The 15,114-nt window shown below is 34.5% G+C and overlaps 1 protein-coding gene across 5 annotated transcripts in view; it reads right to left on the bottom strand.

Moving 5' to 3' along the window:
* Positions 1 to 7,252: 7,252 nt before the first annotated feature.
* Positions 7,253 to 15,114, bottom strand: part of HLTF (helicase like transcription factor) — a 55,658-nt gene continuing 47,796 nt past the window's right edge. For 4 of the 5 annotated variants that reach the window (XM_087430411.1, XM_014788925.2, XM_087430408.1 and 1 more), the window contains exons 24-25: positions 12,232 to 12,312; positions 7,253 to 9,539 (exon numbers count right to left, since the gene is read on the bottom strand). In XM_087430411.1, coding sequence (XP_087286537.1) covers positions 9,387 to 9,539; positions 12,232 to 12,312 — 234 coding nt within the window. In that variant the 3' untranslated portion in view covers positions 7,253 to 9,386. The remainder of the gene's footprint in view (positions 9,540 to 12,231; positions 12,313 to 15,114) is intronic. The other variant, XM_087430409.1, reaches the window with a different exon arrangement.

Below are 15,114 nucleotides of genomic sequence, written 5' to 3'. Positions count from 1 at the left end.
TCTTGGTTGTCTAATTAAATTAAGGATTCCCACTCCCCTTTGAAAAGAATGTGTTAGGGAATTTTTCATAATTTGTAGAATTTGTCATTGTTTTTAAAACCAGTGTAAAACTTGACACTGCTTTTAAAATTGGTGTCTAGATATCTAGAGACATTTAAATCTAGTGTTCTCCAGTGATGGTGATGGATCTGAGAGATGGAGGAAAGTAAGATCAGATTTATCTCATCTGTCACCCACACTGCATCTCCATATTCAGTGGGTATTCAGATTTTAGAATATTGCAACCTTAAAATCATCGTAAGTTCATTGTCAGTCTCTGAACATACTCAATAATCTTTCAGGACTATTAGAATCAGTACTGGACCCCATGTCTTCTAGTGTTTTTATCCATGACTTTATGATAGAAGTATAAAGCATATTTAGTAAATGTACCTATGATTCTAGGTTGCAAGGATGGCAAGCTAGGGAAAGCTAGGATCCAAAATGACCTTTTAAAACTAAAGTGAGTAATCAGAAATAGTTCTAATGAAGAAAACAGATGAGAAGATCACGACAAGGAGAAACTTTTGAGGTTTAATTGGGCAGAAGCTGCAATGGCTCTATGATCTAACCTTTAAGGTCACCCTCCTTTATTTCCACAATATCCTACTGGTTACACAGGTCAGCCCTGTTCAGTATGGGTGTGAATGAATACACGGGGGGATGGAAACCTGGAGGTAAGAATGGCTGGGGGCCACTTTTGAGGCCGGCTGCCACAAGAGCTCAAGAGGAACCTGAGGATTTACCTAAAATTGTAAAATATTAAATGACAAATGAATTCTGAAGATAAAATAAGCTACAGTTATTTGGACTGGTGGAGAATGAGCTGCTGTGATCTTCGAGTACATGAAGCACAACCAAACAAAGATTTAAGTGCCTCTCTGTGTCAGGTGCTGTGGTACAAAGACCCCTCAGGATACTCCCTAGTCCAGGGATCTCTGCATTAGGCTATGAGCTAAACTCCTCCAGTGAGAATCCAAGGCATAGAAAAATTTGTCTAACTGAAATTAAATTCATTACAGTGTAATTTGCATGTCATACATCCTTTATTTCTGGATAATCTATCTGTATAATTTCCAAGTTCATTTCAACCCTGTGTTACTTTCAGAATCCTAATGGTCATAAAGAGAGCTGGTTTCAAGGAAATACTTGAGCTTATTCCGGAAATAACATCTACCAAAGCATTTATTCAGTCATCTTAGTTTCATATCAAACACAATTTGAGCTGACATACACATTTAAGACAGACAACACTGAATAATTCATTCAACAAGTATTAAGTATCTAGCATATTACACATGTGACAGGCATTAGAAATACAGGAGTGTACAAGACAGATATAGTTTCTTCTATTCTAGTAGGAAACATACCAAAAAAACCCTAACAAATATAATTACAAATTATGCTAAATAAAGTACACTGACAACATTAGGGAAAGTCCAACCTTAGAATGGTCAGGAAAGACCTACGAGATGCTGATTAAGCCAGAAAGAGAGGCTCTGAGACAGCCAGAAAGGGGGGAGGGGAAGGAAGAAGATTCCCTTCAGAGGGAACTGTGTGAGCAAAGGGTCTGGAGCGGGCACGAAGGTGGTGGAAGTGAAGGATTCCAAGACTAGGATGGAGAGGTAGGCAGTGGCTTCATAGGCCAGGGTATGGGTTTTAGGTTTTATTCTAAGTTCAGTAGTGATTGAGGTTGAGGTTTTATTTTATTTTTAGTTTTGGTGAGGAAGACTAGCCCTGAGCTAACATCCAATGCCAATCCTTCTCTTTTTTGCTGAGGAAGACTGGCCCTGGGCTAACATCCATGCCCATCTTCCTCTACTTTATGTGGGACGCCTGCCACAGCGTGCCTTGTTGAGTGCATAGGTCTGTGCCCGGGATCCGAACCTGCAAACCCTGGGCCGCCAGAAGCGGAGCGTGTGAACTTAACCACTGTGCCACCAGGAAGGCCCCCATTGAGGTTTTATTAATGTAATTTATATTTAAGTTATTAATGGGAAATTACAGGCACACAATAGTGTAAAGAACCCCCATCACCCAGCTTCAACAGTTATGTTTCATCTGTATCCCCACCAGACTATTTGGAAGCAAATCCCAGGTGAAAAAATTTCTTAAGTATTTCCATATATATCTTTAAAATATAAAGACCAGAGAATTATCATACCAAAAAACTATTAATTCCAAACATCCTTCATTATTTTGTGTAATTTCCACCTTGTTTGTTCTTATGGAGATCCAAGTAAGGCCTATACAGGGCAATTGGTTGATAAATCTCAGATACAACCTGTTTCCTTACCCTCCCTTTTTGTTTGTTGTTTCCTTGCAATTTATTTATTGAAGAAACCGGATTATTTGTTCTGTAGTCTCCCACATTCTGTGTTTTGCTGCTTGCAATTCGACATGCTTTTCCGGTATTTTATATTTCTTATAAACTCATCTGGAGGACCAGATTAAGGTGTGATTTTTTTGGCAAGAGTTTATAGTGGTGTTAGGTACTTCCGAATCTCTGGTTATCTTCTTATGACATTAACTGCCACTGATGATCATTGCCTAGATATTTCATTAGTGGTTATGAAATGGTGATACTCTCATTTATTAGCCGAAATATTTCTATATACTTCTATTCATCAATAGTTTGGTTATACTGAGGTTCTATAAAAAAGGCAGGATAGATGCTTGATTCTTTCCCTTCATTCACTAGTATACAAAATAAGGAATTGGTTTCCTAGCATCCTCCAAAGTAAAGCAAGGTGGGGTCGAGGGGGGTTTGTTCTAGTATCATTATGAATTAACGAATTTTAATACAGTTTCTCATTGCAGTTATTCTTAAAAATGGTCTCACTTTTGTGATTTACGTTTTAAGAACACTGCTTTTGCAGCTGGTGGAAAACGGCTTGAATGAGGACAAGAGTTGTTGGGAAGGCCAGCTAGTTCACTGTGGTGGTCCTGGAGAAAGACAATGGTAGTGAGCATACCTTTCACCAGGGTGAAGGCAGTGAAGTAGCTGATGGATTGGATGTAAAGAGTGACGGAAAAGGAGCAATTGAAGATGAGGGGCTTGAGCAGCTGAGTCTCCAACCCAGCGGCTCCTGAAAGCACCGGAGACTTAATTCTAAGTACAGTTTCCTGGGCCTCATGACTACAGATTTTGATTCAGTAGGTCTTGGTTGAGGCCACTGTATCCACTCAGGTAACTGTCAAACACTCCAAATGACATTTGAAAACCACTTGATACATTAAGGAAGTATTTACACTAAATACAACAGGGAGTCCGATTTTTACAGAAGACGCATGAAGAGTGAGGTGACTGTTGCATAGCAGGGGACTCAACTTCTAATTAGTAAAGGCTTTCCAAAAGACAATGTCAGTTCCTTGAGTGATATAAGAAACATTATCATAAATAAAATATAATTGTATAGTTTACCTTTTTAATGTCACTGAGACTTTGCTTTTTTCTTTATTATTACAAATCCAAAAATGGATTACAGTCTATTTTTATACTTTAGAAGTTGATAACATTTCTCTGAGTTTCAGATGCTGCAATTCAATCCCCTTTAAGTAAAAACAATCTGTAGGAAAGTGAGAAGAGGAAAGATCGTATTTTTTTAGGTATTTACATCTCTATTCTCATCAATCCTATGATGTATATATAGTATCCTCATTTTGCAGATAATCAAAGAATAAGAAAGGTAAATAATCTGCAAAAGACTGATTCAAATTTTTATATGGTCTACCTCCAAAGCTATGCTCTGCATTAATCAAACATATGGTCAAAACAGACTGTGAAATCAGAAAAACCTCTCTATATAACCAGAAATAAAAATGCCAGAAATCTGGGGAGTAACACGATCTATTTATTTTTTCTAACAATTTAATAATGGAAAAGCTTTCATTTTGCTTGCTGTGAAGATAAGGACAGTGGCCTTGAAATAGGACTTGGGAAATACCTTTTAGAAAGGCTTTCCTAAATAGAGTACCTAAAATGTAATATAGGGCCGGCCCCGTGGCTTAGCGGTTAAGTGCGTGCGCTCCGCTACTGGCGGCCCGGGTTCGGATCCCGGGCGCACACCGACACACCGCTTCTCCGGCCGTGCTGAGGCCACATCCCACATACAGCAACTAGAAGGATGTGCAGCTGTGACATACAACTATCTACTGGGGCTTTGGGGGGAGAAAATAAATAAAATCTTTAAAAAAAAATGTAATATAAAAATAAATGGATAAGAAAATCCAAGGATAGAAATTAAGTTGTGAGTTTTGGCTTGGACACGACTCAGCTTCACAACATATAGATTTTGTATAGACAAGTCTATATAGACTTATCCTATTTTCACAGTTCGTTTTATTGGCCCAGAAAAGGCAAAACTTCTGACTCTGCTGTGACGTATTCAGGGTCAACATGTCCCTACAGAGGTGAGGGCTCCTTACGCCTATACTAAGCAGCTCAACTCTTGTGATCGACTTATTCTGTGTTCACTTCTACATTTTTGAGGTTTCTTTCTTGATGTCCAGTCTATCAGCTACCACTTCTCATTACTGTTTGCCTAGAATGAAAATAGGAAGAGAGTCAAATATTCAATAATAGGGCCTTTGAATGCTTTTCTACTGAGTCCTTTTCTACTGTCAAGTATATGGATTTACTGAAGGCTATTATTTTAGCTGGTGAGAAGGCTTATTGGCTTCTGGGTCCCTGGTTGAGATGAACAGAAAACTAGTCTTCGGATAACTGCCTTATTGTTGTGGCCATGCAGTATGCAATCTGAATAATTAAGTGTATTGTGGAACTCTCCATCTGTAGCAGACGAGATCACGAGATTCAAAGCCTTTTTTTTTTTTTAAGAATTGAGAAAAGGTATCAAAGCATCAAATTTGGTGGAGTGCGGGAATTAAACATACCACTCAGTGTTAAATTTTGGTGTTTACTTACTACCTTTTGTTCCCTTTTTTTTACACAGCATAAAGAGAGAAAGCTCTAAATTGAAAAAGCTTACATAATTTTTTATTTTAAATAAGTATTTAGTGAAGACTATTAACTTCTGCAATCAGGGTGACAAGTTTACTATAGAAAATAATGTTTACTATAGAAAATAACGTATAATGTGCATAGGGGTCAAGTTATGAGGCTGGGAAGTCACTGAACTAGGCTAACAGATTTCTTTTCCTTCCCTGATCTTCCAAGGATACACCTTCATTAAGGTGAAGTATTCACTTTTCCATGCAAAGCTGCACAACTGTACTACTGCAAAATCTTTTCCAGGGAGCCTAAAATACCAAGGGTCACTTTGAGGCAATAATAACTCTTGTTATGAGAACATACATTTGTGGAGGTGATCAATATATCCTATTTTTTTATCCCCTTGTGAACAATGGTGGATACAGCAGCCTTTGGCTAGAAGACAAATTTGGCTACACAAAGGTCAGATCCATGCCTATGGAGATTAGCTCCACGCTTGATCCAAGTCTGATTCATGCATAAAGTGAATGTTTATCTTAATTTTCCTTACTTACAGCTGCATCTGCAAGAAGCATATTAAGTCTCCTTCACTAGACCATTTCTCGTGAAATATTTAATTTGCCTTTTCTTTATCAACATATTGATACCACTACAAATTTTTTCTAAAAACCTCAATGTACGATTAGAGACTAGCCCTTCCCACCCCTAACAAAAAGGGTAGATGAGTTTAAGCATTCAGGAAGCTGTAGCTGCATCCTGGTTAATTTTATCTGTCTTTATTTTTAAACCAGAATGCTGAAAAGATGGCAAACTTACTGAAAACCTTCCTAAAACATTAGTCCGTATCTCTGCTTTGGTAAATAGAGCACATATTTAACAATATATGATCTCTTTGCTGACTCTTAATATCACTTCTGACCACATTAAATGCCCTCTTGGAATAGTCTAGACTTGGTTTCAGATATGCAAAGACATGCCCTAGAATTTGTTTTATCCACCAATCTAAGAAATCAGTTTGACATTTGCTCTCCTTCTAAATGAAGTTCCAATGTAGCCTAGTTATTTTAAAGTTTTGGATATTTTATTTGGGTTAATGGAGGTGACCTGTGCCATGTACATTAAATTACATTATTAAAATTGTATTTTCATGTAGAAATCAATTTTCATATTTAAAAGCAGAAATGGGTTTAAATTTGTCAGAAAATTCTTGATCAGGAAGGTTGAGTAGGGAGCTAGAAAAAAGAGAAAAGATATCTCACTTTAACCACTAAAAGATCTGATCAGGAATAAGCAATCATTTACCCTTCCAAAAGGAGTAACTTATTTTGGCTTCATATAGAAGACTGCTCTCCCTTATTACCACACAATAAGTATGAATATATTAACATGGAAGAAAACGTCTGCTTACAGGGTTTCTAATCAACAGAGTTTCCCCTTTGAAGTAGGCATTACTGCAGAGAAGGGTCCCAGTCATTACTCAGCTACCAGTATTTTTGGCTCTTACTATTCAAAGTACCACACAAATGAGGTACCAGATTCCAGAATGTAGAACTTGTAAGGAATGTTACGACATATTGTTGAATTAAATAAAGGAAAGCTGTTGTATCACACCTTTTGCAAATATTTTCAAGTTAATATAGTTAAAAACATTTCACTTCTTGTTAATGAGCCAAACATAAAATGTGTCGTGTTTTTAATGAATCTTCTAAATACTAATGAATAGAACTTTGGCAAGTACTGTAAATAAAATGAAGAAGAAATATGCCAATGCTTTTGACATCCCCCAACAGAAAACATACACTGCCTGAGGATAATTTCATTGGTTGTTGCTGGTAATAAACATAAGATTATTTTATTGATTATTTCCAATCCAGCATTAGGGGAAAATCTACAATGTGGAGTGTTATCTAGTAATACCAATATACACAAGTATCACAATTCCTCCTGGCAGATGAGGAAATAAAAATAACTGGAACTAATGCTTTAGAAGATCAAGACATTTAACATGAATGTTAAAAATATATATACTCTGATTTCTAAACAAGCAATTCAACCAGTTAAATTGAGCAGAATAAAAAAGGTGGTAGGAATATAAGTATTCTGTTACTCATAGATGTTCCTCATACATGTTATACACATTTTATGTACTGTCTGTAAAAATTATGTAATATAGATATCTTCACAGAAGGGTGAGATTTATGAAAGATTACATTTTCTTTAAAGAAAAAGTCATTAAAATTATGGCACTGAGGAGGCTAATAAATTTTTGAAACTTTTATTGATTTTAAATTTAAAGCAAAATCCAGTTTGAACCACAAAATTCAGTTTGAACCACAAGTGGGAATACATCTTCAAGATATTTCTAAAGCTATTTTTCTACATAATAATGAAACAGCATAGCATAATGTGAACTTTTCATTCCAGTGGTTTATATATTTTCTCAGGATGAATCAAATTTTTAATTTAACACCATTTAATAGAACTGTACAAAAACAAAATGGTATTTTTTAAATGACTTGCCAAATTTGTCATTATGAATGTGTTTTAAAAACACAAATCTGTAAATGTTTGGGTAAAGAAGCAAGTAAAGTCTTCACCTTTACAGTGAGTTTGCAAGGCTTTGTCTTTGTAAGCAAGAAGAGTAGACTGTATTTTTGTTGAAAATTCTTTTTATACTTCATCTCACTGGAGTACTGGTATATAGAGAACCCACATACTACATTTCATGAGATTCTGATCAACCTGATTCTTTTGTGTAATGCTAGTCCTGCAAGGTAAAGAACTTCCCTATTGCTCCTAATGCTACTGGACCAACTTCAAGTTATTATTCTACTCTCATCCCTGCAGAAAGGTCTGCTGGTCTTTTTCATCAGCCCTCTGCCTCACCTGCTGCTGAAGAGAAAAGGGACGGGCAAGATTCTTACTGTCTATAATCCACTGTCCCCTTGGAGTAAGAGACAGGGCACTGGGAGGGGAGGACTTAGCTGTTGATAAGAGTTAGCAACATACCTTAGATGCATGCCCTACAACACAATGCTGCCTCCAATCTTATCTTTCAGTCAAGTCACTTCTAATGCTATAGGTAAAATATACAGTGTTCTTAAGTCCGTATCATCAAACATGAAGCTTCTCCTGTTACAGTAATTAATCTCTTCTTTCTTTGGATTAAAAAAAAAGTTTCCCTTAAGGAAAAAACACCACTGACTACGTAACCTGATTGCTAAATTTATAGCTTATTGGTTTTAAATGTGACTCAGAGTCATCTAGAATTGTGTGGCAACTACTGTGAGTTTGATTAACAAAAAAGTAAGAAAAAGATGACTAATTCTATAGATAGATATAAGGATGAGTTACTGAAATTCTGAAATCAAATTCTGATTCTAAACACAATGACAAAGAAACTTTTCCATTCAGGATTAAGATGTCTTTAAGAGTTGAAACGATTTTGGAGGTCATCCAGCCCAACTTCCATCCAGATATCACGCCTCTCACATATAGTAGTCTTCTGAATTATAAAAATTTATAGAGTTACTTTAAAACAAAAGCTACATAAATAAAAATTATCTATATATAGAAATATCTATTCAGCAATTCCATAATTTAAATATTCAAATCAAATTGGGTAGAATTGGTTCCCTCTCATAGGGACAGACTGTATTTACCCACTAACACATCAAGTTACATTTAAACAATGAATAATAGTTCTACCTGACTAAAACAAAAAAAATAGTGGTCTAACACAGTCCCTAATTTTTTTCATGAACATAAATTGCAAGTCACTTACGTGAATTATATCTCAATGAAACTGTTAAAAAAAAATTACAAGTAACTTGCTAACCTGGACTTTGGTCTCTCATTTAAGGTTTGGTTCTGGAATGCAAATATGGTTTGAAAGCCCAATAAAATCAATCTCTTATATAGTCTATGTATATATATTAATTGTTTACAAGGACTGTGAATCCATTGCATCACAAATGGGAGGCTTTGGTGAATAACCAAATGTGTCCAACATAGAAAATAACTCTTTATTTGGTCAAAAGTATAAAAGGTTTGACCTTATTTGAAATATGAAAAAGCTGAGTACTTGGAAGTTATATGAAAATACTCAGCATAGATACTATGAAAAGTTGAATAACAAAGTAACTTTTTTCCTCAAAAAATTATTTTAGGCCACAGTATATAACAGAACTTATTGCTATATGAAATATCATTAAAAATAGGTTCATATATAGAAGACAATATGTATCAGTAATACCTCTTCACTAATATAAAAACTCTATGCTCCTTTTAGAAGACATACTCTCTAGATCTCATTTCTAAAACTCTGTATTTTTCTCAGTTCCAAAACTTCTGTATATATCTGATCAAATTGACCTTACCAAAATCCCATAAATTATAAATCAATTAAAGTTCTGATTTCATTAATTTTAGCTTGTTTCATTTCGTTAGCATTTGTTTTTTTAGTTCCAAAGGCTCCAGCTGCAAGTTCTCTCTTCGTGTTTTGTATTTTCAGCATATTTTCTTCAACAGAGTCCTTCACAATGAACTTTAAAAAGAAAAAAAAAAAGTTACATTCGTGAAGCACTTTTTTAGGTCACAAGATTTAAAATCTTTAATGTATTAAAAAAATCAAAATTTGAGACATAATGAAAATGTTGGTCTACTATAAAGGAATCTGCTTTCTTACAGTATTACGTAGTTTTCAAAAATGGTCAATAATAATCTATTAGAAACTAGCTCCGCTGTTTTCTCACTATACATCAGAATATTTAGCAGAATATAATAACTATAAAGTTATTACATATTTTTAAACTATTATATATATAACTATAATAATATAAAGAGATGAGCACTGCTTTCCCTTATCACTCAATATGGTTTTCTTATATAAAGAATATAGCCACAAGGACATAAGTGACATCTTATAATCCCATCATCAGATAAGAACAGCACAAAAATAAGCAAACTTTATGTACAGCTCTGTAACTAGAATATTAGCTTAATAAATTTAGCATTGTATTTAAAAAGCCAAATGAGATTCCCCAGAAATGCAAGAATAAGCCTTTATCTGCTATAATTCATAACATTTGAGAGACAAAGTGATCATCTCAATAGATGCTTAAGAAGCATTTGATAAAATTCAACATTTATTCCTGATAAAAACCTTGATTAAAAAAATCCTCATTAACCTAGAAATGTATGTCCTCAACCTTATTAAGGGCATCTACTAGAAGCTTTCCAACAACATACTTTGAATGATTACTACCACTACTGCTATTCAGCATTGTACAAGAGGTCCAAGTTACTGTAATAACTAAACAAGCTGTGTTATAAAACATTACTGAAATACATAAAAGACCTAAATAAATGGAGAGAGATACTTGTTTGGGAACATTCCTTATTTATAAAGAAGACAGTTCTCAAATTAATCATAAATTCAATAAATCCCAAACAAGATTTCTTTAATGAGATTTGGTAACTTAAATCCAAAGTTCAAGAGTAAATAATAGTAATAACCAATAAAATTTTCAAAAAGAAGGGTAATGAGAGCACTCTGCTCTACTAGATAACAAGGCATACTTTATAAAACATAGTAATTATAAGAGTAATACTGTCCTGGGACTAGGAAAAGAGATCAATCGAACAGAACAGAGTCCAGAAAGAAACCCATGTAATATATATGAATTAGTTTATGATAAAAGTTACATTTCAAATCAGTAGGAAAAAAGGATGGACTTTTCCAAAAAATGGTGACGGAGCAAATGGTTCTTAATTTGAGAAGAGAATACACTTAGAACTATATCATGAATCATAAACAAAAGACAAAGTATTTCAGGGGCCGGCCCAGTGGCATAGTGGTTAAGTTCGAGTGCTCTGCTTCGGCGGCCCGGGGTTCACATCCTGGGCGCGCACCGGCATACCACTTGTCAAGCCATGCTGTGGCGGCGTCCCATACAAAGTAGAGGAAGATGGGCACGGATGTTAGCCCAGGGCCAATGACCAAGTATTTCAAAAGAATCAGAAGTGAATATAGGAGACTCGTTTTTGAAATTTGAAAGTAAACGCTTCTGTTCTAAGCAAGACCTTAAAATCCAGAAGATATAAAGAAAAAGGCTGACATGTTTTAAATCATAAAAATTTTAGAAGTTTTTCATGACAAAAAGCACATAAAGTTCAAAGATAAGCAGGAGCCTGGGATAAACCATTTCCAATATAGATAACAAAAAGTGTAAAATCAGAATGTATAAAGGAGTCCTTTATACTATAAAACTACGTTTATACTTTATGAAAACTGGGCAAAAGATATAAACAAGCAATTCATAGAAAAAATATTATTAATGGACAAAAGGTATGTGAAATATGCTCAAGGTCTTAGGTAAATGCAAATTAGAAGGGACTTTTACATCATATTAGCATAAATTTCCATCATTCTCATACATCATAAAGCCTCTTTTGAAAACAACTTGACAGTTATAAGAATTCTAAATCCAAAATTCTAGCTTTAACCTATCCTGAAGAAATATTTGTATATATGCACAAAGATGCATATAATATAATGCTCATTATGGCACTGTTTTTATTAGCAAAAAACTGGACTGATTAAATATATCCTTATGCAGGTGTTAAAAAGAATGGGTTTGTAGAACAGTCAAATTCAAAGACATAGAAAGTAGAAAGGTGGTTGCCAGGGGCTGGGAGGAGGAAGGAATGGCAAGTTATTGTTTAATGGGTACAGAGTTTCAGTTTCACATGAGAAAGTTCTGGAGATGGATGGTGGTGCATGACTGCACAACATCAATGTACTTAATGCCACTGAACTGTACACTAAAAATAGTTAAAATGGTAAATATTATGTTATGTATATTTTACTACAAGAGAAAGAAAAGAATAGGTTTGATCTAAATGTACTTATGGTAGTCTCCAATATATACTGCTAAGGGGAAAAAAAACATGTTGCAGAAAAATAAGGTAGGATGCCATTTATCTTAAAAGAAATTTTTTAAAGGAGAGATGTATATATAACTATGAATGTATGTTAACACAGATAAAGGGACTTTGAATAGCATATGTTAAACTGTTGACTGTGGTTTCCTCTAAAGAGGAGAATAAAGGTGACCTTCATATTTTGCTCTGTATAATTCTATTTTAATCTTTTACAATAATATATTCATGTATTATTAGTATAATTTTAAAAACCTTAACAACCTAATTTTAAAACAGATGGCCTAAAAACTCACTTTTGTGATGATAACTTCTTGCTTCTGGCCAAGTCTATGGCATCTGTCAAAACACTGATCTTCAGCGGCTGGATTCCAGGCCTACCAAGAACAGGATTTGCTTTATTAGCACCCTGATCTGTGAGTATTCTGCACAAGTCCTTTCTTTTCAGCATTATTCATTCACCATTTATTGACTGAAGGTTATCTGACTGAATTCAGATACTAACACTATGAATGGTCTGGGAAAAAAAATCCACACTCCCTCACTCCATCACTACTATGATAGGCAGGCATTCTCCCCTTGTCATTTCACTCCACTGCTTCTAGTATCTAATACAGAACCTAATACATAGAAAGCACACAGTATAAATGATTGTTGATTAATCAAATAATATCTTTCTGCTTCTTTCTTCCATTTTAAAGTCAATCTATGTCTGCTTAACAGAGGAAAAAAGTTTACACATCCTCTAAAGTGACTTAATTTACATCAAAAAAGATAGTAATTGGGTCCATTTATGAAGAAGTTTTCTCCCCTTTTGCTGGTCTTTGGTTCTTTCTTTCACTTTCCTCCATTAAATAAAAGAACAAAAAAAGATTTCAGTCCTAAAAATTACTTAAGACTTTGTTGATGCAATTTTCTGTATCTATATTTGAAATCACTTGACTTCAAAATTGAACTAAAAAAGTAACGTTAGCTAATTAACATAGGCATTATCATGGGGACTGTCTTAAGATGAAAAATAAAACAACGAAGCAATGAAAAGGGAAGAATAAGCAAAACGATAAAGAGTTCTTCAGTCTAGAAAGGTAGGAGTCAAGTGGTTTTGAAATATCATGAATTGACAGGGTAAGGATCATTAAATGTTAAATTTAAATTATGGGATGATTCTTGAAGCTAAAAACAGGGTGTTTTGGGGAAAAAGAACATTTATACAGCCAAGTACCACCTGAAAATAGAAACAGAATCATAAATGCATATGTAGATGACAAGTTTATAGTATGATTTATACCTAGGCTGTTATTTTTCTTCTTTCTTTTTAAAGTTCCCTTGAGATCTAGGGAAAAGGATATTTTACTATTAACTTGCTGTAATTTGAGTTTTGGGTTGCTTTTGGTATAGAAGTTAGATATAAGGACATACTTAGCTTATAATTTTCTAAAACTGACAGATAATCATATTCGGTGATATTTTGTATTTCACAGTTGGACAAATTTTGAAACCGTTGTACCAAAAGCTCAAGTAAAATGCTCCTTTCTGCTGCCTATATTTTGTCTAGGAACCTTAGAGTAAGCTGGCAATACACATCTAGTATGACTACCAGGAATCACATTTATCTCATGATAATATAAAACTGATAGCTCCCATTTTCACACGCAGTGATGAAAGAAGCAATGAGCTTTATCAAAAGCTCATAATGGAACATCAAAATACACCTTACTCTTACATAACACTCCATGAAAAGGTAAAAGATTTTCATGAGCATATTTTTTTGACTGAATCTTATTTTTCTGGGCCTGGTTGTGTTTTAAAGTTAGAAACAAGATTTGAAAGCTTGAAACGTTCAATGAAAAATAATCAACTTACTACGAAACTGCTAAAACATTCTGTAAGTTTTTTTTAAACTATAACTGCTAAAGAGTTTAATCTCTGATCAACTTTATAATACTAATTTAATTACTCTATTTGGTATTAACAACCTCTTCCTTATCAAGTACTAAGATTATAATCAAAGAATAAAATAATTTGAGAATTTGTTCCAAAAATCAGCTTCCAGGATTATCATTGGGTTAGTTAATGTGTATCTTAATTACAGTGAATATTTTTTATAATAACCATAAAATACTAAAACTCTAACAAAGATTTAAAACCTCATCCACAGAACTAAGGCAAGCAAAGACAACAGACCACTGCCATCTATGACATTAACATAAAACTCATGAATGTCTAAATACGGCTCTAGTCATAATCTTATGGGAAGGTAACCCTCAGATGAGGAAAAATCCCTTGGTAACAGGTACGTGCAGCAACTAGAAAGCCTAACCAGATGAACTCAAATATGTATCTCACTAAAATTTCTTTATGTTATGAATTTTCTGACTTTCAGGCAACAAACTAAAACCATAAATCTAAATCTATGAATGCACAAAAACAGCACAGGGTTGCTTCTAGCCCAAACAATATCCAGTGCAAATTAGAAACTATCCAGAGTGACTCCAGCCCAAACACCCACTTTGTGCAATTAGAAAAAGGTGCTCCTATGTAGATGCAGCTCTAGTTTGGTGAGTCAAGTTCCAAGTGAATTTTAGCTCCCACTCTACCCCTAGGCCTTACTGCACAACCACAAGTGACTATACTGTATTAGACACTAAAATTTACCCAAAACATTCCATTAATGGTATTTGTTTCTAAAACTGTGATGCTAGACCACCTGTACCTGAATCACCTATGGTCTATAAAGAACACGCAGCTTCGTCTCATCCAAGAACTCCTAAATCTCTGAGGATAGAGGTCAGAAATTGCATTTTACCTAATATTAATACACATTAAAGCTTGAGACCATTAGTACCATGATGGTAACTAATTTCTCTATTTTGTTTATAGCCAGATTCCCAGTGCCTGTAAGACGCCCTGACACAAAGCAGGAACTCATTATTTGTTGGCCAAATGAATGAAACCACTATCCTGATGCATTACAGTTAAAAGAAACTTATTCAGTATATAGAAGAGAAGTAGAAAAGCACAGTACCTAAGAATATGGACTCTGACCCTGGTTTGCCCAGTACTAGCTGTGATATTAGGCAAGTTATTTCACTTCTCAATGCTTCAGTTTCCTCACCTGTAAACTAGGGATAACAACATCATCTACCTCATAGGGATGTTGTGAGAATTTCAGTTGATAT

The sequence above is a fragment of the Ceratotherium simum genome, chromosome 5 (genome assembly GCF_057802395.1).
Source record: "Ceratotherium simum simum isolate JZ-2026a chromosome 5, ASM5780239v1, whole genome shotgun sequence".
In the NCBI taxonomy this organism is placed as follows: domain Eukaryota; kingdom Metazoa; phylum Chordata; class Mammalia; order Perissodactyla; family Rhinocerotidae; genus Ceratotherium; species Ceratotherium simum.
Note: the sequence above shows the minus strand (reverse complement) of the source record. Positions and strands in the feature narration are given on the sequence as shown.